The sequence below is a fragment of the Parasteatoda tepidariorum genome, chromosome 10, assembly GCF_043381705.1.
Source record: "Parasteatoda tepidariorum isolate YZ-2023 chromosome 10, CAS_Ptep_4.0, whole genome shotgun sequence".
In the NCBI taxonomy this organism is placed as follows: domain Eukaryota; kingdom Metazoa; phylum Arthropoda; class Arachnida; order Araneae; family Theridiidae; genus Parasteatoda; species Parasteatoda tepidariorum.
Genome location: NC_092213.1, coordinates 46140984 through 46167871, shown reverse-complemented (window position 1 = coordinate 46167871; position 26888 = coordinate 46140984). Strand labels below are relative to the sequence as shown.

The 26888-nt window shown below is 29.4% G+C and overlaps 1 protein-coding gene across 3 annotated transcripts in view; it reads right to left on the bottom strand.

Moving 5' to 3' along the window:
• Positions 1-26888, bottom strand: part of LOC107448056 (phenylalanine hydroxylase) — a 44546-nt gene that overhangs the window by 13635 nt on the left and 4023 nt on the right. Inside the window, exons 2-9 of one of the 3 annotated variants that reach the window (XM_071187201.1) lie at positions 9401-9535; positions 8259-8436; positions 6268-6362; positions 5393-5460; positions 4324-4374; positions 4049-4194; positions 3207-3342; positions 391-517 (exon numbers count right to left, since the gene is read on the bottom strand). In XM_071187201.1, coding sequence (XP_071043302.1) covers positions 391-517; positions 3207-3342; positions 4049-4194; positions 4324-4374; positions 5393-5460; positions 6268-6362; positions 8259-8436; positions 9401-9535 — 936 coding nt within the window. Of the gene's footprint in view, positions 1-390; positions 518-3206; positions 3343-4048; positions 4195-4323; positions 4375-5392; positions 5461-6267; positions 6363-8258; positions 8437-9400; positions 9536-26888 lie in introns of those variants that run through there. The other 2 variants (XM_071187203.1, XM_071187202.1) reach the window with 2 other exon arrangements.

Sequence of the window (26888 nt, the reverse complement as noted above, 5' to 3'; positions counted from 1 at the left end):
AATTCATGTTACTTTTTAAAATAATATTTCAGTTTTCTATGCAATTAAAGAAATATATTGTTTGAACGTCATGCTTTGTCCAATATTTTTGTCAAAGGTGAAAAGTTTAATAGAAACGTATCGCTGGTTCAAAGTTCAAACGACACATCTGCAATCACTTCTCATTCAAATAAAATGAGAAGTGAGTGCAGATGTGTCGTTTTAGTTTTGAACCAGCGATATACATATATTAAAAGCAAAAGATTAAGGAATAAGAACTAAATGCGTTGTTAGAAAGTGAAATTTCACATTCATGGAAAAATATTAATAAATATTTTCTAAATTATTTATTCAATTTTATAAAATTAGACAGTATTTTAATTAATAATTATGGAAGAAAGTTGAACTTACCGTAGCTAACTTTTCTATGTATTCGTCCGGTGCTCCTAAGGATGCCAAACCAATCTCTTGGGAAAATCGGGCAAAATCTGGATCAGCAAACAACGGAGCATGTCCTAGCAGTTCGTGACATATATCCCTATTAGTCACAAAATAAAACAATATTTATTTTTTTATATATTAAGATATCCTAACATAAAAAAATTAATAAGAAAAATATAAAATTTTGCATTTTTACTTTCCTTGATCAAATGTTCTGGGGGGAAAAAATGCTTAGAATTTTAATGTAGACCTAATTTTAGATTTTTTCCCACATTTCTTTATTATTTCCACTGCTTTGACTTACTTGGAATTTTCCGGTTAATATCAATACGATAGTGCGAATAACCAATTTTAGTGTTGGTTAACTTTTACTCTTTTGTTAATACAACACGATTTTTGTACTCTTTCAGTTTTCGTTCTGAGTTCCTGCGCTAATGATACTAATCTTTAATAGCACCGAAACAGCTATCTATCTTAAAGCCATTTTTATTGCAGATTTATTTCTACATTATTAATTGGATTTTATGCCATTAAACCCTACATTCAACTCAATTCTAAAATATTAATACTCCGTTACGACGATAAAACAAACTATCTACTTTGCGTAGCACAATAGTCTAGCGTGCAAGCATTAACCCACTCCAATAATTGTTGCATTTTTCCTGGTACAAATATTTAAAAGCAATTAAATACAGTATTTTTTAATTATAATTAAATCATTCTTAATCATTAGGTCACTCACATCTCACACTATTATGTAAGTTAAGAGTCTGGTCTCCAGTCAAAAAAAAAATTTCGATGTGTGCTTGAATATCAGAAAGGCTTAAATTGAAGGAAAAAAATTTCGCTAATAATTGTGGTGTCCCGCAACGAACGCTTTTAATTTAAGTAAGACATCTTGTGCATAATATTGATAATCATCACATCTTATTAAAAATCTATTTTTACTCTATTATAAATTATAAGCATGTGAGTTGTCAATTTTTACCCCAAGGTTTTCGTATATATAAAGGGTGGTTCAAAAATATATATCAAAAATGTAGGCAGATAGTGGGAGCCTAAATAAGCATATTTCATATAGAAATATGTGTGCGGAAATGCCGCGTTAAGCCGATAGAGACAACTGAACAACAATCGATACGCCGCTCTGAATCTTGTATAGCTGTTAATGATTGCTCTTTCGAGCAGCTATTGTATACTGTATTTGATTGCAAACTGTTTGTAAATCATTTTTGCTTGTGTCTAACTTGTATTTTTATTTATTTAAGATTAATACTGCTTTACGTGCTAGCGCACTTACGCGGCATTTTCGCCTCTACATTCATAAACAAAATCAAATAATTAACAATCAATTACCGTTTAATTACAATAGATGCTCGAAAAAATTGTCTCCAACAGGCACACAAGATCCATAGCGGCACATGGATTGTCGCACATGCATTCTTACAAAACAGCTCTCTCTATCGGTTCAACGCGGCAGTTTGGCACACGCGTTCCTTTACAGAATATACTTATTTAGGTCCTATCCCTACCTGCCTTTGCAATTTTGAAATATATTTTTGTATCACCCTGTATATATTATTGTCCGATGAGTATTAGTGATTGTAAATTAATATTTCAGTCAGAAGAAGATGTTATCAAACTCTGACAATTAAATTTTGTGATCAACAAATTAATAATATTGAAATTTCTGCTTATTGATATAAATATATATATTGCCCTTTCTTACTTAAATATTAATTTGCGACACCCCTTGTATGACTAGTTTCTTTTTAATTTCATTTTTTACAAATATTCCAAAATTATATTTGAAATGCGTTCATTAAGGAATTTAATTTCAAGTTTTAAAAATGTGTTTCGGTAGTTGGAAAAAACTATTTATTTTAAATTGTTTGGTTTCCTAACGAGACAGCTCCAGAGTTATTTATCATTTTAATTTTGTTCCAATTATTCAGGTCAAAATTGGATTAGTCCAGTTGTTTACTTTTTTAATCTGCGTAAGACCAAAATTTCGTAAGTTCAAAAGTGGCAAAGCATAACACAATAATACTCAAATGATGTGAACTTATACTTAGATTAAAAATATTTTAGTAACATAAACATTGGGGCATAGTAACATGACTTTAGTAATAGGTGCGATATAGCCACAACTTTTTCTCGCGCCTGTAACTCCACTAACTAAACATAAAGTTAAATATATACAGAGATGAGTACAGCGAATGATGTAAAATATAACATTTCAAGCATACTTATTTACGGCATGTCCTATACTAAATTGACAGTAATAAAAAATTTGTAATAGAAAAACAGTATAGAATTTTTTATTTTATTAAAATCAATTTTGAAGCAAATTTATGTTACAAAGCATACATTTTACTCCTCGGGTTTATGGTTTTAGTTATAAATGTACCGACAAATGGCGTTGTAAACACCTTCCACTTCTTACGTAATTGTTGCTGACAGTGGCCATTTCTAAAATAAAGCTAAATGATTTTTTTTTATTGAAAGATATCAAAAACTTGTGTTGTGATTTTTAATTGCTTTTATTAATTGAGTTCAATTTACTTCTTGCAGTGCCATCTGACGAAAACTTTTCAAACAAAAACATTAACTATGGGAAAAAAAATTTCGGCAATGTCCCACGAATTTGCAAAAAAAAAAACCGACTTATTGTTTTAAATTTTTAAAAATTGTCTGTTTCATTCAGGACACTCTGTGTGTTAACTATATATGAACAATAGCTATGATATTTTAAATTAAATTTTAAAAAATGGAGCTCTACTAACGGTTCTGGGGTGTAGAAAGGTTTTGAAGGATGTCTAATATATTGTGTTGAGTGGAAAACTCTGAAAGCAAGACCAGCTAGGAAATCCCTGGAACTGAGTAGACCAGCAACTGGACGTAGAGTGAACCCTGTGCAATCTGAACAAATAATAACAAGTTATAATCTTATTGCTTGATAAAATTATTGTAACTGTCAAAAAGAAAAATATACAAATATTTCAAGTTTAACCCATGTCCTACTAATTCTTCGTGCCTTTAAATCATGCTCTCGAATTATTGCTCGGGATTCTTTTTTATAGAAAGGATTAAATATTTTGTTAATATAGACTTAGAATAAGATTCATGTAGTTCACACGTGACTCATGTAGTTAATATGTAGGTTGAAAAATGTCTTGTAAATATGTATTGCTGCCTGAAGTATCTTAGTAACAAATGCCAATACATGAATGGTTTTATTTACATTCATAAAAAAATAATAAATAAATAAATTAAAAATAAAATTAAAAAACAGTGCAAATTATTTCTGACTAATCCTCAGCATAGAATCGTCCAATAGTAAATAAAATTATAAGAATACTTTTTTTCCTTGGAATCACTCCCAGTTTTAGATTTTCAATGTTTTTTCTTTTAAATTTTACATGAAGTTACAAAAATTTGAAGATTTCCCTTCTTTTTTAAATTAAACTAAAACATATGAGTCAGAATTTTTTTAAGTTATTTTTAGGTTTTTCACCTTTTATTTATTTTATTTTAGATTTCTCACCAATTAATAAAAGCATATAATAATATTGAAAAAAAAACTGAACTACGACTTGTTAAAATTTAAGTGTAAAAATCTACTGACCTTTCAAAAAATTTGATACATCTTCCAGTTGAGGAATATTATCTTCCCTATAACCGCAGTTTTCAATCATTAATGGAAATATATGATTGTGCTCCTTGCAGGCATGTGTAGGGTACAATTTTATTAGCTCTTTGAACACTGTACCCCTATAATAATAAAACAAATGTAAATAGAAAAATTACTTCACTTGATGACGTAATGTATGTTTAGGAAGAAGAAAAAAACATACACCAAATTATCTTACATTGAGAATTGAAAACTTAAACTTTACTTACCAAGTTTTAGTTTCTTCTTCTGTATATTCGATTCTTGGAATGGTCTGTCCACTAAAATGCAAGAAAACGAAATTGCCATTACATTATAAAGTGAAAAGTAAATTTCTTGTGAAGTATCGAATGAGAAAGAGACGATGTTTTAATTTAAGCAACATTTTACAAGAAAGGTTAATATAGTGTGTTCCGCATACTTAACTCTTAATTGCTATATTATCATTGCTGTCAAAATCGAAACCAAAACAATATGCACTTTGAGGGTTGCAACTTAGTTGGTAATTGAAGAAAAACAATAACGCTATTAAAATTTACGACTCATCATCGGGGATGGAGAGGTTAAAAATCAATTAAATTGAAACAGCTTGGATATTTAGTCGACTGTATATAAACCGAAAGGAGTTTCCAATAATAAACTTTCCCTTATTTTTACCTATTTCATCTAATAATCAAACTGATTTTTGTAAATTTATCTAGATTTTGTTAATATTATTTTTCCTCCAATTAAACATTAACATCTGATTTGCATAATCTGTAACATATAATGTGTATTGTATGTTTACTTGTTGCTTAATTTGTGCACTTGTAACCCATAATGTGTTTAATTTGTGTCTAACCCTTAATATACATAACTTCGACAATGTTCTAAAAATGTATATTAAGGGCGGTGATAATGAATTATGCTGTTTAAAGAAAACATGAAACTAACGATAAGTGATATGTATTTACAGAGAGCAATATTTGCAACCCAGTTCTCGTTGTCGAATCATACAAAAATTTTCTGCCTTCTGGGTTAGGCTCGGAATTACTAGGTTGAACATGATTATAGCTGCAAATCGGATATGAATCGGTTGTTCAATGTGGGAAATAAAATTTTTATTTTATTATCTGCAATAATATATATATATATATATAATCTTAGGATAATTATTCTTTATTCAGAAATATCGCATTAAATTATAGCAAAAAATGTGTCCGGATGAAGACTTTTGCAAATTGTTAAGTAATAGTTTTCTATTTTATATTATTGTTATTAGTGCTTACGTATATATACATATATATATATAATACTTACTGTTTATAAAAGAAAGCAATATCAGCGAAATATTTCCTTCTCTCTCTGTAAACTGGATCAGTGAAGCCCTAACAAAGATACGAAAAAGTAAATTGATGAAATAAAAAAACGAATCATGATAAACAACTTTTGATATAATCTTTAGATTATCACGCACAACTCAAATATGTTAGTTTTTCATAGATAATCCGATCAAACGTTATTTAGAGTGATTCGATTTTTATTTTATTGATTGTACGTACCTATTCATGCATATATAGTAATTAATACGTTTAAAAGAATATTTTAGCGAAGTTTTTGATAAAATGGAATACTTAGGCATTTTATAGAATGCTGAAAACTAGCCAACAAAGTATGAAACGATTAAAAATTTCACTCATTACCTAAGGATTTCGATGTATGTCTTTTTTTTTCATATATTGCAGGAAACCTTATAAAGAGTGTTTAGTAGTGACACCTTGTATATAGTCGTTCAATATATAGGTTTTTAGAATTTTTAATTGATTAAGTAAATAAAATCGATACATTGGAATGTCGTAAATAAATATTTAAGTGAATAAAACATTATCAATGTCTTGCAAATTACTATTGATAAAAGTAGAAGTAACCTGTTTCGAAATCATTAAAACCTGTTACATTGCCGATCAAAACTTGACAGGGTTTCTAATGATCGTCTTCCAACGCCTCTCTATTTTCCGCGGCAATCATACAATTTTATTTTTGATTTCTTAGGCCCGCCTTCCTCGATAGTGATTTGTTATATTTAAATACGATTTTTGTTTAAAGAATAATTTGCATAGTTTGTAAAGTGATTCTTTTTACTATATAGATTTTACTATTATAGTTAGATTGTAAATGTTTTGGCAAATGCTTACAGGGTGATCTGAATCTAGCTCAGCTCCATATGATAGAATATGATTGGCAAATTTATCAAGATCTTTGATTTTTCCAGGAAACCATGGAACAGTTTCTAAAAGAGATGGAAAAAAAACAAAAGAAGATTAGTTTCATTTTAAGACCGGCTTTTGGTTCGACGAAATAAATAAATTTAATGTTCAACTCATAAAAGAAAAGAGGATTTTTTTTATTAACATTGTATATCATGGGCATTCAAATAAAAGTGACCAAATTACAATATTTGAGTTACCAGAAGTCTGGGAAAACAAGTTTACGCACAAGTTTACATTAAAAAAAAAATCATTTCTATTACGTAATCTCTGTTTAAGATTTATGTCATGAAAAAAGAAATTAAGGCAAAGCGTCAAGTTTCCGAATATCCTTTTAGAAACCAGATCTATTAGCAGTATCCTCGCGATATATTGAAGGAATAATTGCAAGAATAAATCAAGGCATGGCTTGAAGTAATAAAAATAAGAAATCTGTAAGTTTTAAGTAGAAGGACTGCCGCAACATATGTACTGTGAGGAAAAAAAGAAAACTGACCATCCTGAATAACTTTTGATCTCATGATTGGATCTTCACATCAAATATGCTGATTTTCTAAACATACCATATTTTAAGTTACGAAATTAGACAAAAACACGAAATTTATCCGAATGAACATGTTTTTTTTCTGACGAATCCGGCTTTATGACTCCCAAAATATAGGAGGTAGCCGCAATGCAAAAAATATACCTCTAAAAATTTTTAAGCGAATAGAAAATTTCTTTGCACGCAATTATATTAATCGAAATATAATTCCATGCAAAAAAATAATTTTTAATAATTATTTATTATTTTATTTAATAATTGTCAAAAAAATTTTGAACTGTAGGGTATAAATATTTTTTACATTGTTTTAAAGTACTTAATTTTAAATAGAAAAATACTAAATTTAAATAAAATCGGTCGAATAGTTCCAGAGGAATCGAATTTTAAAAATTCGAATTTTCAGAAACTATTCGACCGATTTCGCGCAAATTTTGTATTTTGCTGTATAAAATTACATTTTTTAAATGAAATAAAAAATTTCATACCTTATAATTCAAAATACTTTCGACTTTTATCAAGGAAAATAATGTAGTAAATATTGCGCCAAAAACATCAAATAACTAATTACTTTTAAGTTATTTTTTAATTGGAATTATCTTAGGATAAATTACTTTTATAATTGTGTACAAAAACGTTTCAGTTCGCTTAAAAAGTTTGAGCTACGGCAGAATACGCAAAAATTAAAATTAAACTTTTGACCGCTCTTCTGGCCGAACTATTGGACCCATATTTCACAAATTGCGGCTACTCGCTATATTTTGGGGATCCAAAATCTGAATCCGTCTGAAAAAGATTTGTGTATTAAGAAAAGTACGATTTTCTTTCTTATTTTCTAATTTAAAATATCGTCCGCACTAATTAATTAGCATATTTGAGGTCCTTTTCTCGAACCATTAACGGAGATGCCAATTTGCACCGGACAACGGATAAACATTTTAAAGCGGTAGTCTTTTAATGTACGATTCTAAATTTAGCAAATTTGATTTATAGGGCTTTTACTCACCACTACTTTTAAAAAATTCAAAAGCTTATATGATACCCCACTTTGTTCAACAACGGAAAAAGTAAAGTATTCACACAACAGACCGCTGTGGGCCAGCGAGTCTTGAAAGTTAAGTCTCCACAATTTCGTGATCAACTGTATGATTGTGGCAAAGCAGTTAGCATTAAGTTTAACCACCTATTCTCTCTAGGCAAGCTGTCACCCATTGATCCGAAGCTGAGTGGGCTTCAAACTGCAGGGATCGAACCTCAAGTAAACACAATGACAGTACAGTGCCTTAACTACTGAGCCATTTTTACGGTACTTTTAAATTATTTCGTACTTGTTTTCCCATAAGGTAAAAGCTATGGTTATTTCGATGATTATATTTACCTTTATTTTCCTTGTAATCTTTTGAGATAACCGTCATGTACTGTGATACAGATTTAATTTGTTCCATTGCTTCATTGAGATTTCCATATCGGGAATCACATTCCACCAAGAACTCATAGCTGTCACCCAATCTCTTGGAAGATCTTGATTCAATGTGATTCAGATTGATCTTATTTTCCTACAAAAGTTTCATGGTGTATTAAAAATCAATATTATGCTACTAAATTGTTAATATATTTTGAATTTTTTTTTAAAGTTCCTTGTCAAACATATGCGGTCTGTTGCCTACTGAATAGTTTTGATTTTTTTAATAGTAAATCGGCTAATTTCCGAATACACTTCGGCCACCAAGAGTACTGATAAAAACAAAATTTAGTATTTTTTCGAATTTTGTTTGGTTTTATTTTTGCAAGACGTTTATAAAATTATGTATAGATTAAATTTTACAATATGCTTTTATAAAAAAGTTAATCATAAATAGAGGACTGACTATCTATATAATAAGTTGCATAGTATAACTTTTTAATACCTAGATACGAACAAAAATTGTTTGTATGTCCTAACTGTATGGAATTTAAAATAAGGAAATTTTATATTACCAGTAATTGTAAAACTTCATGATACACAATGAATTCTGACAAAGAAGTTAATCAATTTATAGAACAAAATTACAATAGTTTAAATAATTTTCAGTTTTTTTTCCTCTTTTAATTCGTTGAATATTATTAAATAGTGTCCTTTCAGGGATTCCAGTTTGATATGTCTGCTTAAAAGGAAACAAATTTTCAGCTATTGCGACTGACCTGGAAAATTTTGTCTATCAAAATCTTTGGCATATTTTGAATAATCAATAAGGCTTACAGAGGATTAATATATATATCTCCATTTTCTGGAAACCTTTAACAGTTATGCAAGTAAATACTGGGAGAATATAGGCTTAATTTTCATTATTCAACATTAATTCGTCGTTTAAAATTCAAGAAATGATAGTTCGTGGTTATATATATAAATATATATATTGTGATTTGTATGAGTTCTCTTGTACGATATTCTGAAATGTACCTACTTTCTAATTTTACTTTACTTAATTTGTAATTTAAAGAGTTACCCTCCCACGCATATAAAAATGTCAAAGTAAATACCTTAAATATTCGAAGTGCTTCCGCCAGAGCCCCACATTCTTCAATGAGGGAGAATAGTATGACAGTTGCATGACGATTTCTTTCTTCTGATTCTTTTAAAGAATTTCCTTCTCCATTTTTACCATTTGGAATATCCTNTAAAGAGTTACCCTCCCATGCATATAAGAATGTCAAAGTAAATACCTTAAATATTCGAAGTGCTTCCGCCAGAGCCCCACATTCTTCAATGAGGGAGAATAGTATGACAGTTGCATGACGATTTCTTTCTTCTGATTCTTTTAAAGAATTTCCTTCTCCATTTTTACCATTTGGAATATCCTGAAAAGAAAACATATACTTTACTCTCCTCCCAACTCGTAATTTTTATTAAAAGGGAACCACAAAGTAATTTAAATATACACTATAACAAATGTATACATATATTAAAACAATTTATTCTCATAAAATGCTTGCTGGTTCAGTTAAACAATTAACAAAATGTTAGAGCACTATATTTTTTTCCAATAATTCTCCTCTAGAGGATGCAACTCATTCTGTTTTATACACGTTTTACTCCATGCGTATTTTCTTTGAATGCTTATTTTGCACCATATTGCAGCTTTGTCTTCAAAGAATCTAATACAGTTGACAAAATAGTACAGCATTCAATTTGTTCAACAATTTTCCTAGAGGATACAGCTCATTTTGTTTTACGCACATTTTGCACCATACATAATTTCTTTGAATGCATATTTTGCACCATATTGCAGCTTTATCTTTAAAAGAATCTAATACAAAATTTGAATGCAATCAACATTGTTTACTACAGCAGACTGGAGTTTCATCAGTTCCCTTATTAGTAGTAGTGATGTCGGCCGTATACTTGTCTATGCGAGACGTATAATAACAGAAAAAATATTTCCCAAATAAAACTTGCTTAAGTACTAAACTTTTTTTGAAATAAGCCTCGGAAAAATGAATTTAAATCTAATAGAGGTACATTTCTTGATTTATTAAACCATTTCCAGATTTTTATCTTTCTCTAGATAATTGCTTCAAAATATAACGCAGTACAAAAGTTTGTAAACACTGGTAAGTTAGATAGAGGTAAATAAAACAACATTTTAAAAATTTATATGCTAGATATATACCAAATGATTAATATATATGCTATTGTTTATTTATACCTCGACCCGCCCTATTCAGGGCACACTTAATATATATGCTATATAGCAAATTTAAATACGCATATATTAGAGGTGGAGGACCCAGTCCTGGACTCGTATTCCAATCGCGTTTGATATATCTAATGCAGTGCGTCTAAACCTTTTTATCGCTGCGGATTGGTCAATGTTTGATAATTTTACCGTGGCCCGCTTGGGAAGGACTTACTTGTTTAGATTTTAGATAGATTTGATTTAATAATTTTAATTTAATTCAATTTAAACATGCCTTCAAAATAAAATACAATTACATGCGTGGTATTGGCGAAGCCTTAGGTGACATCTCTCAGCTCTTGTGTAACGTAAAGTCGCACATATATGAGAGAAATACTGAACAATAAATAAAATGGAAATAATCTAATGTTCTTTGAATTACCCGTCACCATTTGATTACGGCCCGGGTGTTAGAGACCACTTATTTATTGTACCCAAGCTGTTCATTTGCAAATTTCACTAAGCACCTACTGCATTTATTTATTTTGTCTAGAAAGTGCAGGTAAGTTTTTTTTTCAAGCTGATTATTTCAAATTTATGTAGATGGCTGCAAGAAATAAACTATACAAAAGTTATTTTTATTACCATAGCAAAATTAGTGGCTTTTTTACTCGATTTTTAGAGACTAGTTAATAAAATCATTAACTAAACATTTTTGTAGTAATAAGTCATTAAAATATATTACACAAAACTTAACGCTTAAAAAAAAGACGAAATAATTTTAAAAATTATATGTTTTTTTTCCAAGGTCCTAGGGAGCCACAATTGACCAGTAAGTAGATCATAAAAGACAAAGTATTGCTCTCAAAAGAAAAGAAAATCTTCATTATAAACTCAAGTCTTTAAAGTACTTTAAAACATGTCATCGCATCATAGTTTCATTACCATAATACACCAAGCCTAAATTTTTTTAATGTAAAAAATAAAATTTCACACCAAGAAATATTCGATATTAAGAATAAATAGTGCAACTTTAGTTATGAGACAAAATATATCTTTTGAAATATCACATTATAATTAATTGAATGAAATTTAATTAATTAAATTCTTTAAAATTGTAATGAAACTAAATATGAAATATATTTCTAGTTAAAGAAAATATATTTTTTTTACGAAAAAATAGGATTATTTTTTTTGGAATGTAGTTGAACGAGTCAAATTTTTAATATTTTAACAATGTATAGTACTTACTGGTGTACTGTAGCGCCTTAAATCCACCGACATTTTAGAAGTCCAACAAAAAAAGGTCTACACTTTCGGACAAAAGTTCTATTTCTCTAGGTTTCAAAAGAAGCTTTTTGCGAACGAGAATCATTAAAAAAATATAATCTTTTTGACCTTGCGTTCCCTGAAGTTAAAATGATCATTGCATCTTTTGAGTAAATCTAAGTTCATAAAATAATTTATTTAGATTCATCGCAGTATGGAAATGTCAATCATGATTTTGGAATGTCTTTATTTACAGTTGACAAAATAGCAAGGCAAATTTCCAAAGCATTTACGAAACTAATTGTGACTTTCAATACCTTCAGTGTTGCTTGGTTTATTTAAATATTTCTTGTATCATTAAGTTTTTATTTCTTATATTTTGGTCAACTGTTTCAACATATAACGTAATGTAATTAAATTATTGTAGCAATGTGAAGAGATAATTGACGAACATAAGATTATAATCAGTAGCAGCTCTAAGGATCTCTCAAAACGACTTTCTCATAATATGGTACTAGAGAAAAGAAGTGGTACCATATTTATTTATAATTAAAAATTGTTAGTTAAGAATTGAGTTGGATAGATTGTAAAGTTTGAGCACAAGCGACGAGTTCTGCTTAACAGCTCCAAGTAAAGTGGAATTCACGGTATTTACATGTACAAAATAATGTAATTGAGCAGGGCTAGATACTATGTTTAGTAGCAAAATCAAAAGTGGGAAGGTTACGTATAGTTTGTCTATAGCTAGAACTCCTCTCGCCGAGAAGTCTAAGGCCGTTTGCTGCTAGGGAAACAATAAATCGAGCATTTCAGAGAGGAGAGTTTTTTTTTCTTCCCCGATTCTCTTTCTCTCGCCGACCTGAGCCGAACCCTGTCTTAAATAATAACTTGAAATAGTTAAACCTCGTAATCATAGTCACTGCTACTATTCCTGAAGAATGGCTAGGGGAGTTCTTTACATAGACAAACTATAACTCGTTTTTAATTTTTTTTTTAAAAAAAACCTTCATGGCAGGGGATCCCGAACTTTTTCCAACTTATAAGATTGAAAATTGTTTCACGGTACCCCAGTTGCATAATATTTTTCTGCTATAACGATACGTATTTATTACATACGTATGATGTATGCTTCATGTGTGGACTATGAAACAAAAACTAAGTGTTTAAGCGAGGAGTATATAAACATAGTTAGTGTAACTCCCACTAAAAATTCCACTCAAGTATTTTAATTGTAACTAATAAAAAGTTATTTATTATAATATTGTAACTAATAATACTATAAGTAAGTAATCAATATTATGTGGAGGAAATGCAAATGAAGAAAAATTAACATCCCAATTTGAAGGAATCGTTTGGGGTAGCTTGCTGCTGAGGACATAGCTAGTCAAATCGTAGCATAAAGCTACATACTGGCATTCCTTTATCGATAATTATTTTCGAGCAGCACTTATATGCTCTTAAGCTTATGAAGACGAAGTTTGTAAGTATATTTTCCCTTTTCCCTAAATTTAAATTTGTACAGCTATTTCATCGATATATATATATCTTTATCTTACATATATTTTCATGTTGAATAAAATGTATTTTTTATAGGTTTGTCATTGATCGTTTTAAGCTAAGTTGAAGACTAAATATAGATAAGTGTTATTGCTTACAACTGTTGTTGTTGTCGGTGGCTATCAAATCAATGGATGTTCTTGTTTTCCAGTGGCGCCATCTATGGCCGAGAATTTGATTTTTGTCCCACCCGTTTGCCATTCATACATCCACAGACGGTAATTTTGATCCGAACCAGAGAACTATCAATCTCCAATTCAGTATCCCCAAAGGTATAATTTGTCAAGAGAACATAGAGGACTTTGTGACCTGACAGATTAACCATTTACTGCACGGGGAGTTTTCGATCTACTGGATTCGTTTCCCAGTGGTATCAATATAGACCTTTCTTTTTTCTGTTTAAGGTAACATTTGTCATTCAGCAAAGTTAATAATTTTTTTTTAAAAATTAAGTAAGTGAAACTATGTCAGAGATACTAAATTGTAGAGTGTTAACTCTCCAAATCTACACCGTCAATTTAATGTTTCCTAAGAAACTTAATACGGAGATTTACTGTAATTACGGCAAAAAGAAACTTTGAAAAATGCGTTGCGATGATGTATGTCACTGCGGAACGTACTTAGGTCGTTCATGGCAGCAATATTGCTCTTGTTTGATCTGTAATAGTAAAATTAGAATTAACTATATTTGTTCTTTAAGTGACACTAATAAACACAATTCATCATCACCCAACCAGAGCCAAGCACCTAGCCCTATTTTCATGACTTAACCTTTTAACGGTCCACGGTAGAAATGCCACGTAATTTTGACCTTGGTCAGACAATGAGCGGAGCACCCTCTCTCCTAACTTCCACATCAGCTAACGAGGGGACTTTCTGCATATACATGTCAGTTTCTTTTATCGGCCACCAGGATCGAACTCACCACCCCCAGCTGTCTAAAAAGTGGTGTGAGCTACGCCCGAACCGACTGCGCCATTAAGATTAACCGAATGTGCCAGAAAAACTTCTTTAACTGGTTGCAAATTATGTTATTTATCTATCACTTTATATTAAAACATTACTGTCACAATATCTTTATATAATGTTTATAGTACGATAAATGAAATAAAAACTCAGGCGCAATGATATGTTTTAACGTATAGCATTCAAAACAATCATCGTTAAAGAGTGAATTTAATGTTTAAGTTTTTATTTGGGTAAAAAATTTTAGCTGCTTGGTACACAAAACCGTACGACTTTAGATGAATAATTCATTAATCAGAAATAGTGAGTTGCAAATGTAAAATAATATATGTAACATCTGGTTGTATCCGATTTGTTTATCCATAGGTATACAGCTGCATTATGCGTTAAGTCATCTTCTAGAAGTATTCATGCGTCATTGTAGTCATATGTAGATATTCCAAATCAGGAAAGGTGTAGTTTGGTAAATAGTAATTTCAATATTGTTTGCGTGACCGGTTTATACATTTTTGTGATACGTGTAACAAATGCGACGCATATTTTGATGTAAATATTTAAGAATCATTTTTAAAACAGAATAGTTCAGGCAATAGAGAATTTCACCTCTAAAAGTTAATTGGCAGATTTTGTAAACTTATGTTTTTTTTTTCGGGGTGGGGGAACACGTATTATTTTGGTTGCTGAACACGTATTGCAATCAAAAAAAAATTTCCAGGAAAGAACTAGTTTTTTGTATGTAATTTTTTTATGGTTTTCGATAGAAAATTTCTAATGGCATATTTAAAAACCAGAGAAAAATTCCAATAAAATTTATATCGACCGTATCGTCGTAGGGTAATTAGAAATTATGTGTATGGGAATAATAACTTTTAACATTGGAATGGTGTCTCATTCTCCCTCAGAGGAGAAAACTAGATGAAAAAAGTAATTTATAAGGGCGCTTTTTCATTACACGACACGATAACGACAAAACGGATCCGATTGTCGGCAAACGACATAGGGTCAAGTAAAATACATGGTCAGCAACGGAGCGCCTTTTCACTCACCGATACGATAACGATTATGTCGTATCCGACAAAGCGATATCGTTTGTCGGAATCAAATGTCGGTTAGGCAAGCAAGTTTCTCCTCAAATCGTGGCGATTTTATAAGTTGTGTATCTTTCCTGTTTTATCTCCTCTTTTGATATCATTATTTTATTCTTTTAATCAATTTTAATCGTTTATTTGATCATGTCAAACGCAAAATTTGAAGATAAAAGTTTTAGATAATTTATTCTCATGTCTGGTTATAAATTTTTAATTTTATGATGCAGCATTTTTTTCATTATAATGAGGTTAAAAGACTTAAACAATCATAAAAGTTTTATTGAAAATTTTTATAAATTCATTATATGCTTTGATGAAGAGATAATATTTTTTATAATTGTAATGGCTTGCTAAGAAGGCAAATAAAGACCCTTATGTATTTAAAACTGAACTCAATCTAACTACAGGTTTCTGCTTGATTGAATAATAAAAAGTCTGTTCCCTGACTCAACTGAAATATTTTTTTGAAACATGATAGAGCGGCTTCATGAGATAAAGTTGATCAAACTCATTTAAAAAATCATCTAAAAAGATTATTCTAAATGAAACTAATATTTAATTCGATTAAAAAAACGTTAATACTTTAAAACATTTAAAGAATTTATGTAATGTTAAGTGATTACAGACATAAATTAGCGAGCAGACGCCAACTCAAAAGCCATATAAAAATTATTCCTAACTAAACCGTGGTAACTAAAAAAAGCAAGTTTTTCAGGAGAGCGATTTGTAACTTTTCAGAAACTTCCACCACAGGTTGACTCAAAGCTATGGCGACTATTTCAAAATAGTTTACTTTAAAAAAAACCCTGTTTCTTTACATTTTTCAATGAACCAGGCCATATTCTTGTAGCATTTCTAATTTTGTGATAATTTCGAAATAAGTTAAGGTACTTTGAGTTGCAACACTTTTCTCTAAAACTTTTATTAAAAGTGGAGAGTTATTTCAAAATACAACGATATTCTTCAAAATATCCTCCCGAATATTACATATTTCATTTCAAATTTCGACATACAACAGTGTAGGAAAAACATCGCTCTCCTGAAAAACTTGCTTTTTTGAGTTACCACGGTTTAGTTTTAAAGCGACGTTATCTCCTCCAAGGTTTTGTTGCAACTGGCACACTGCTACACTATTCCCAAAAACTGAGATGGCGAATCGCGCCAATGAGATAAGGATTTATCTGCTCTCTAAATTAATTTTATGGAACTATGAAGATAGCACGCTGTTTCTCTAAAAGGGTGATTTTTTTGAGTTACTACGGTTTAGTTTCAAAGCGACGATATGACGATAGCATCTGATGAAAGAAAATACACTGATTTGAATAGATGTTAAACTCAATATCGGCCCATTTTATACCGAAATCCGATTGACTTCTTTGATTTTAAATAAAGTGTTTTATTTCATGATTTGTCTCAAAAATTTTAGGTGTAGATTGACGGCACTTAAAAACAGCCAAATCTGTAGCTGCGGTGGCGTTATTACGTAAGTACCATTTCGTGCACCCAAAAACGTTTCTGCACTGCTAGCTTTTTTCTTCTAAAATAAAGTAAGAAATTGAAGACAACGATTATTATCCGGCATATTTAAAGTTATCAGAAAAAAATCACAGCAGAACACAAGCAATTGCTCACTCAAGCTCAAAACATTGAATGAACAAGAATTTCTACTTATCGGACGAACGATATCGGACAAGTGAAAAAACAATTGCTTGAGCGATCCGACAACGACATTGTCGTTCACACATTTGTCGTCCGATTTTGTCGGTATCGTGTCGTGTAATGAAAAAGCGCCCTAAAGGTTTGAAGTTAATAAAAAATTCTCTTGTGGGATCTAGTAATATACAAATAAATATTTGTACCCACCAAGGGAAGAATTCCCTTACTCACCCAACATCCATAATTTTTCTTAAACTTAGCACAAAATCAGAATTTTTAAAGAGTTTTCCGTCTATCTACCCAAATTTAACTCAATTTAGACTTCAAACAACACTCATGCGAGTATTTTATTTGCACCGTATTTAATATATAATGTAAGAAGGTAAGTATCAAAATTATAGCCTGTCATCTAAAACAGAGGATAACTTAAGGTGGTCCTAAAGCCGTATACCTGTAATGTTAAAAACCGCCGAACAGTTACACAGATTAAATAGCGTACTAAGGGTCTCGAAATTTTTCACGACATTTAAGAATCTTGTTAGCCAGAACCTAAAATGTTTATTTTTGGAAAATTAGGTTGTGAATTATTTTTAAAAGCATATAAAAGTTTTGTTACATTTGATTTTGTAGTTCTGGTTCTGGAAATTAGATGGCGCTACAAGGCTACGAGAAATGTGAATTTACCGCTAGTGAGGACAATTTGCGAAAAAAAGCATAAAATACTTATTTATATTCTCATTAATTGCAAATTCTTTTTGTTTTAGGTATTAATACAGATTGTTAGCTTTATTCCAATAGCAGTTTTAAAACATTTTATTCAGTATTTAATTTGTTTAACTGTTCGGGAGAAAAGTCACTAATTAATAATTTTTCCAGCATCGAAAATCAGAATATTTTGTTTTTTCAGTTGTTTACGAACGCGCTTGAAAGAGAGTTATTCAGGATTTAGCGACTAGCATCAGCAATTTTAATGTTTACATTGATATCACGTAGCTTTCATTTATGTTGTTTCTTCACATTTAAATTCGAAATAAACTTGAAAGTTGAACCAAAGAAAAATCGTTGGAAATCTAGATGCAAAGGTGTTAAAACATCGTATTTCTTATGTTAAAACTTAGAGACATAAGAATAATTTAATCTACATACTCTGTTGAAATTTCTGGCAAATGTCTCAAAATAAAATTATCTGCTAGTTAGTTTTACTAATATTTATACGCTNTCAGCAATCAATTTAAACATATATTCAAGTGTGAATGTTCACTTATGAAAAACATTGAAGTTATTTCAAAGGAAAGAAACATATTTCCGATGTATTTAATTTCTTAAGCACATAAAATTGCAAATATTAGATAACTTCCTCGCATTTTTCAAACTGAATATTTGTTGTCGAATAAAGCATAAAAAATTGTTGTTTTAGGATAATGTTTTAGAATAACAAACTGGTTCATGCAAACATGAATAAATAATTACTAATAATTTATGGTGTTTCAGCTCATATTTTATTAAAAATCATTTTAAACTTAAGTGTAAATTAAATTCTCCAGTTAAATTCATTTCATTTATTAATCTAAGATTATTTGTTTTACGATACTAGAAGTCGTTCTTTACATATTTACATCAATATACATCATTGCGATACATTGATTTATTTACATCTAGAAACTGTTAAAAGGTAGAATAGCTCTTTTTGAGGTAGCCAATCAACTATGAGTTAGAATCTTTTTGGGAAAGGCTAAACTAGATCTTAGCCTGAGGCGGGGTGTGATTTTCAGCGCCATCTAGTTTTCAAGTTTGAGGCTAGAATCCACTTTAGGACCGCCTTAAGCAATAATAAAATGCAGTACAACGGAATAGATTAAAAAAGGCAGACGATATTTTTGGAACAATATCGGAGTTGACTGATTCAGGTGGAGTTTTTTGTGAAGGATTGTAGTGAACAAGGGTGGACTACCTGGTATTTAAGAATACGAAAGAAGTTTGAATTATATCATCGCCTAAAGCTGCTGTTTCATTAGTTCTGACGTCATGGTATCGTAAATCGTCTGATCGGATGGAATTGTTAGCTAGAAATGGTTTGAAGGCTTCTTAATCAAAAAAATTCTCCCCCATAAAAATATGAAAAAGGGCTTATAACTTAACGAGCAAGAATCTATTTTTAATTGCATTCGAGATGCGAGCACATCATCTCGTCTAAATGAGAAGGAGTATTTCTGAAATATGTCTCTCCATTCATTTAATAAAAATTTTTAATAATATCTTCAGAAATATCTAAAAATTGAAAGATTTATCAGTTATCGAATTACAAAATTTAATCAATTGCTGATTTGTTAGTAAGGAGTTAATGGCGTAAGAATTAGATTTGACCACACGAGGAACTAGGTTATGAAATCAGTTGTTGAATAATACGAGTAATCTGCGATACATAAATGATGGATATACTTAAAAGATAACACTTATCTTACGATTCTTATGAAACACGTTAGTGATAAGACTGACCAAAACGTGACGCGGAACAAATAAATGATTCTTTTTTAAAATGTTTTCTTTTCTCCTTATTTTTTATTATTGAAGAAAATCGAAACAGCTAAGGTTTTTTTTTTTATCACGATACTTATCCACGTGTCTTGCTCATACGATTGCAAATAAGGTAAACATTATGGGAATTCTTGATTAGATTTTATTGTAGTTTCGTTTCTCCATTACTCAAAATGTTTCTGTCACTCAAGAGATTCCATCTCGTAAGATGTTTTGTTTATAATTTTGTGCTTGCACCAAGCGCAATGATTCATGTAACAGGATTAGCTGAAATTTCTTTTTAAAAAATGGTGGTTTAGCGTTAATGTAAGGACCAAATAACGATGAGTTCACATATTTTGTTGCACGAAGCCAATTTAAAATTAAAACCATTTCAAAATTGCTTCTTAGAAATTGATAAGGGACCTAAGACAAATCAAGGGAAAATATGCGTTTACGCCCGACCCGTCCATTAAAGAGCCCTCTTCTGACGTTATCTTTAAGCTTAAGGGGAAACAACACTAAAAAATAGCATTTTTTTAATTCTTTATTAAAATTTTGCACCTTTTAAGATAATTATACCAAAACATTGAACTGATTTTCGTAAAAATTCACAAGTTACAACATAATATATGTCAAGCGTGTCTGACGTGTGCGAAGAAGTAAATTTTGCGTTCTCAGTTGATTAAATGTATTTGCTCACTCTTCTCAAAACATTTTAGTGAAATACTATCATTTTAACTATTTTATTTAAATTAAGTATTAAAAATAACTAATGGCACTTTCAATATAAACAGATGAAATTGCAACTTTTTTAGCTGCAATAATTTCTAATGAAGGCTATTGACAGTTTTGCAAAAATAAGAAATAAATTTAGACCCAGCAGCCAGAGAATGTGCTCAAAATGAAGATGACTCCAGAACTTCGGTTGCTACTGTAAAAACATATATGGGTAGATTAACAAGAGAACGGGCTTGCATTTGAAATTGCAGAAAATGATGGAGAAAAAGCATCTTTCTTATGGATCTTGGTGTTGATGCAATATAGTTAGTTGCAAAATTTATATATATATTCACACTGATTAATGATCACAAAACTTTATACTCAGTTTACTTGAAACTGTTTTTCCCGTACTTATAGTATCTCTAACTAGTACCTAGAATTTTCAACTGATTTACTTCAAATGTTCATCACAATAAATATTTTTGTTGCGTGGAGGCATTTTTTAATTAGATTGGCTGGTCTTGATTAATCCACGAAAATGCAATTTAATATATGTCATTTTATAATTTTTTTAAAAATCATTCTATTAATAAATATATTATTAAAAATCCTACCTGCAACGAAAATTACAATTATGTAGTGAAAAAAATTAAATTGAGAGGATTTTTTTTACTTACGAATGCATCACGTTATGGAAAATTTGAAAAATAAGTATGCATCTGTAAACTCAAAACAGTACCTTTTTTTAAAGATATTTAGATCCATTTTGCTCAAAAATATTTGACACTGATAAACATTTGAGTTACGTAGTGTTTTATTTTATAATTTTTATTTATTTCAGTCCCTTAAAGCTTTTTTTCCACACAAAAAAGAAATTAAATCTATAATAAGAATATAATTCTGTATGAAATGTTCTGTTTCTATGTGAGCAATAAAAAAAAGTCATTTGCTCAATGAGCTACGTGGTAAGGCACTGAACTATTAATGGAAGGACTCGTGTTCGATTTCCGGCTTGAAGCTCATCTAGCTTCAGATCGATGGGGAACAGCTTATCCGGAAAGTATACTGCCATGTAATTGAAAAATGTTAAGTAAGACCTTCACCATATATTTCGAGAAAAATGGCTTGACAACTATGTTCTTTCTATTGCGAATGCTATTAACGCTAAAATAGAATTTCAGAAAAAGCAAAATTTATTTTTGAAATATTTTTTTATGCGATTTGTAGTTATCATACTAAGATGCCAAATATTTAAAAATCTCAATTTTTAATTCTTTGTTGCTAACGTTAATTTTTCTGTTAACGGCAGTATAGACAGCTTGTGCACAAAGCTGAACACATTGCCATAGTTCTACCGTTGGTCATGAAATTATGGAGCTTTAACATCCTTGATGACACCTGACCCAAAACGGGTAGTTGCGTGAATGCATTACATTACTATTAAATTTTTGTTAACCGGAAAAAAATAAAGTTATCTCAAAAATTATTTTTTTAGAAAATGTTATTTAAAGTGAGCGAAAACTTATAATCATCCATATGCGCTTCAATTTAAAAAGACATATCTCACTTATCAACAAGATTTTCAAACGAATAATGCATACTAATAATACTAATTTTAGAACAATGCTCTCTAATTTAAATAAAGTTTTAAAAAAATTATTTTCGAAAAAAGGAGGCATTTATAAAACTATAAAGACTTAGGTAATCAAATATAAGGCGAGAATATTTAGAAGAAGAATTTTGGTTTATAAGTGAAGAGAAAAAATTAGTTGAATAAAAAAAGAAAATAATTTTTTTCTATTTTTCGTACTTTATATTTTATTTAAGTTCTATACAATAAATAGCATTAACGCTGGTTATACTCGCTTCCATTTGATTGAAGTATTCTTTTGCAATTTCTAATTGGAGGTGAAATTCTTCTTTTCGCGAATTATTAATGTGACAGCTAAAACCACCAACTATTTACGCACTCAAATTAAAGGACAAAATTAATGGTCGCCAGCTGCTTCAGATCAAATTGCACTTATAATGTACATCTTATTATTATTTTTTTTAATAAGTATAAAACTATTAAGAAAATTTTATAATATTCTGAAAATATTCTTAACCTAGTTCAGAAAATGTTTCTTAAATTATTTCTTAATTTCTGAAATGAACCCTGTAATGTTTACCATATTTTGAGAAATGTTTTTTAAAAAAATGCCTTTTATTATTAAAATCAACAGTTTTTTTAATCGCTTAAAATTTTTAATTTTTGACATAGTGGTCACTGTTGAAGATTGTTATAACTTGCCACTGACCGCTAGCAAAATTTCTTAATTTTGATTTATATCTCAAACTTAAATGTAACACTTTTTTTTTTTCATTTGACTTGTCTTCGTTTCAGAGTAAAGAAACTTAATGTCAAAATACCGAAAATAGGGGAATTCATTTCTTTTAACAATGAATTTATTCTAAAACCGTTAAAATGTTTTAAAACTCACTAAGTTATTCTTTTAACAATGTAATTCTTCTAAAATCGTTAAAAAATGTTTTAGATTTTAATAAGTTATTTTTTCTTTTTTTTAACAATGCAATTCTTCTAAAATCGTTAAAATGTTTTAGATTTTAATAAGTTCTTTTTTTTAACAATGCAATTCTTCTAAAATCGTTAAAATGTTTTAAAACTTAATAAGTTCTTCAATTTTTTTTAAAACAATGCAATTATTTTAAACCGTTAAAATATTTAATAAGCCAATAAGTATTTACCTGATTCGGAGAATAAGCGGGCTCTTTCCACCACCAATGAGCATCTTTATCAGGCCGTTCTATCGGCTGGCAAGTATCACCCGGCATTTTGGAATGTAAATATCTGAACGAAAACTCTTACTTTCGGTTTCTCATCCAACCTGTCTGCGCTTTTATACAATGTTCTCACTGACCCAACGTCAACAACTGTTGCATCATTTTAACTACAGTTAATTTCCTTGACCTTACCCGCGAAACTGCTGGAGAAAAATTTAAGCCGGATTGACAGGTGTTAATAATTTGAATAACATCAGATGGATTTTATGATGTTATTTTCTTTGTTTTGGAGGTGTGTATGTCGTTTATTTGTATAAGATGAGGTGCAGACTTCATGATTGTCACAAAACGTCAAGTTATGGTCTCATTTGAATTACAAATTGATTACGTATCATCGGAAGATAAGAAATAAGAATTATTTTGTTGTGACTGAGTTTTTTCTAATATTTAGTGAAAATTATAAATAAATTGCGTTGTTTAAATTCAATGAAATAAAATGAATTACAAATTGATTACGTATCATCGGAAGTAAGAATTATTGCTTTTTGTTGTGGCTGAGATTTTTTCCAATATTTAGTGAAAATTATAAATAAATTGCGTTGTTTTAATCTGATGAAATAAAATGAATTACAAATTGGTTACGTATCATCGGAAGATAGGAAATAAGAATTATTGCTTTTTGTTGTGGCTGAGATTTTTTCCATTATTTAGTGAAAATTATAAATAAATTGCGTTGTTTAAATTTAATTAAATAAAATGAATTACAAATTGGTTACGTATCATCGGAAAATAGGAAATAAGAATTATTGCTTTTTGCTGTTGCTGAGATTTTTTCCAATATTTAATGAAAATTATAAATAAATTGCGTTGTTTAAATTTAATGAAATAAAATATTCAAAGTGTGACGAAAATGGAAATGTAAAAATTATGCTATAATTCTAAAATTTCTTCTTTGTTTTTAAAAAAAAAATGTAGAATTTTTTTTAAATATTAAATGTAATACAATTAATATTTTTATGGAATAATAAAAATTGTAAGGCATAAAAAATCAAATAAACTTCTATTCCGATATATTTTTTTTAAAAATATAATAGAATAAAATTTTAGTCGTGTAATAAAAACAGGAATAAGTATAAATTATATGTAATTTAATTTTATCAACTTTAAATATTTGTTGTAATAAAATAAATAAATTATTATGTTGAGGTTTTCGTTAAGTAAAAATAGTTCGTGGGACGGATAGCAAAGGTTTCTTATTTTAAATTTTCATATTTTTTTATTGTTAAGCATGCGGTAAAAAAATTTACAATTAGAGAATTCACCATATTGATATATATTAAATTCAACTTCAACTGATTTTCTAAAGAATCAAACTGATATCTGGTCCTCCGTTCATTTAGCGCCATAAAGCTACATCAAACGTTTATAGTTGCTGGAGTTGTTTAATATTTTCCAGTACTATAACGACCATTCGTTTTCGGAACTAATTCAAAATCAACAGTTGTTCTGAAAAGCTGTTAATGTCGTTAGGACAGGGAAAAGTGTTAATTTTCTAACAATTAGGTATTTAAATTAGTGCCATTAAATGCGAGGGAGCAGTAATACTAAGTTGCGGTTTATAAAGATCATATGCAATTCTTCACTTTTTAAAAAAATAAAATAAATAAAAAGCTGTGTGAACAATCAACAAGTTAACGTTCTATCAAGCTTAAAAGCAAATTTTTTTTTAATTTCAAGGAAGACAAATATTGCTTAATGGAGTTTGCCAGCAAGGCAAAGGAGGTAATTTACCGAATGTTTTACTTCACGTGATTTGTAATAATCGTCCTTAATATACATTTTTAGAACCCCAAGCTAAAATAAAGCTATCAATAATTAATATCGAAGCTCGAAAGAAGTAAAATGATAAAGAAATCTAAAGAATAAAAAAAAAGCGGGACAGAACTTTGGTGTTTTGTGTATAAATTGTGTATAAGGTTTTGGTGTTTTTGGTTGCACCATTAAAAATAATGATTCGTTAGATTTCGATATCATTTTAAAATTATTGCTCAAACAATAATTTACGACTCTCAAGAATATACATTTTAGATTTCTTTTTAAACCAGCAGTATTTTAAAAATATATTTTGAAGCAGCGACTATGGTACACCTTGTACAATTCCTACGTGACTATTTTATGGTTTAAGTCCATTAAAAAAAAACGAAATTATGATCCGTTTTAGCTTTATTTATAAAATCTGATAAACTTATTAATTATCCCGTTTAGTTATTATAAACCAATTGAGATTTAAATGAATCTTTTTTGGACATATTTAATATTGAATGACGTCGATAGTATAACTAACTGCCTTTCAACTGCAGCAAGATAAAAGAAAGAAAAAAAAAGCGTAACAACCAAGGATTTTTCGATTTGTATTAAGTGAATAATCAAGAAATATGCTTTAAGCAAAGCATCTGACAAGGTCATTTGATATCATCAATTTATTTCTCGGATGTTCTTCTTCGATTGGTCTTAAACTTAATTCGGCATAGTTTGGTCTACACACAGCGTAAATCGTATTAGAGAATGTCAAATGAAATAAATCTTTATTTGTTGAGAAAGTCTTCTTACGAACACTTCGACAAATTTATACACGTGCAAATGATGAATGACTTTTAAGACTTAGAATACTACCCAATGCTTAAATTTTTAGGTTATTTATAAGGTTTAAGATTATATATTAATATTTACGGTGGAGAGAGTAGCGTTTTTATATTTATATAGTTTAGATATACATTTTTATTATAATGTTACCGAAAATAATTACTTTCCAAAAATATTTATAATTGAATATCGGACTTCTATTTAACGAATTTCCATTTTTCGAATTTCTCTATTTTGCGATTTTTTTCGAGGAACCATAAACATTTTGGAAATTTTTTATTAAAATAACTTCTAAATAGCGAAGTGAATTTTCTATTTAACGAACTTTTCTTTGAGATCCACTCTCCCTACTTCCCGAAATATTTCAGAACATTTCAAACTTGTTAACGCATTTTATGGGGGAACTGACCTTGAAATGATTTTCGAAGCCACCTAAGTTTTGGAGAAAGCAGTAAAATCCCTTCACCTTTTTGTTTGCATTTCCAACGAAAAAGTCAGACAAAATTAACGGATTTTATCAGCAGAAATCAAATTTAAAAACGCATGAGGTAGTGTATATGGAACGCATGTAGTATGTTTAAAATTACTTTTATAATAAATGCAACTATAACTTTATACATAAATTTAGCTTTTTTAGTTGAAAATGTATGTAGCATGATATTAGTGTAAAACTGGATAATGTTTTCCTCTATTCTTGCTTTCCATGCAGGTTTCTTTTATGGTTAAGATTTATAAAATAAATAGTAGATACTAGTTTACAAGATAACGGTGTATCAATTGCTATTTTAATTATGTCTAGTGTTTATGAATTTAAAACCTGTTTTGTCTTTTTTAACTATTTTAAAAGGTGATTTTCTATTTAACGAATTTTCCATACAACGAACTTATTATGTAGATTTAGCGACTTCGTTAAATAGAGGTCCGATTATAATTTTAGTACAAGAATAAACTAATCGGTGTCATAAAAAGTCATATTCTACATTCTTATAGCTAAAAAAAATTTTTGAAAAAATACTATTAAATATTATATAAGAAATATCCTTAAAACTTTTAAGGAATAAGGCACTCCTGGAGGAGACTATTTTTGTTTTATAGTAAGTACTAATATAAAATGGCTCAGTGGTTAAGGCACTGGACAGTTATGATGAACAA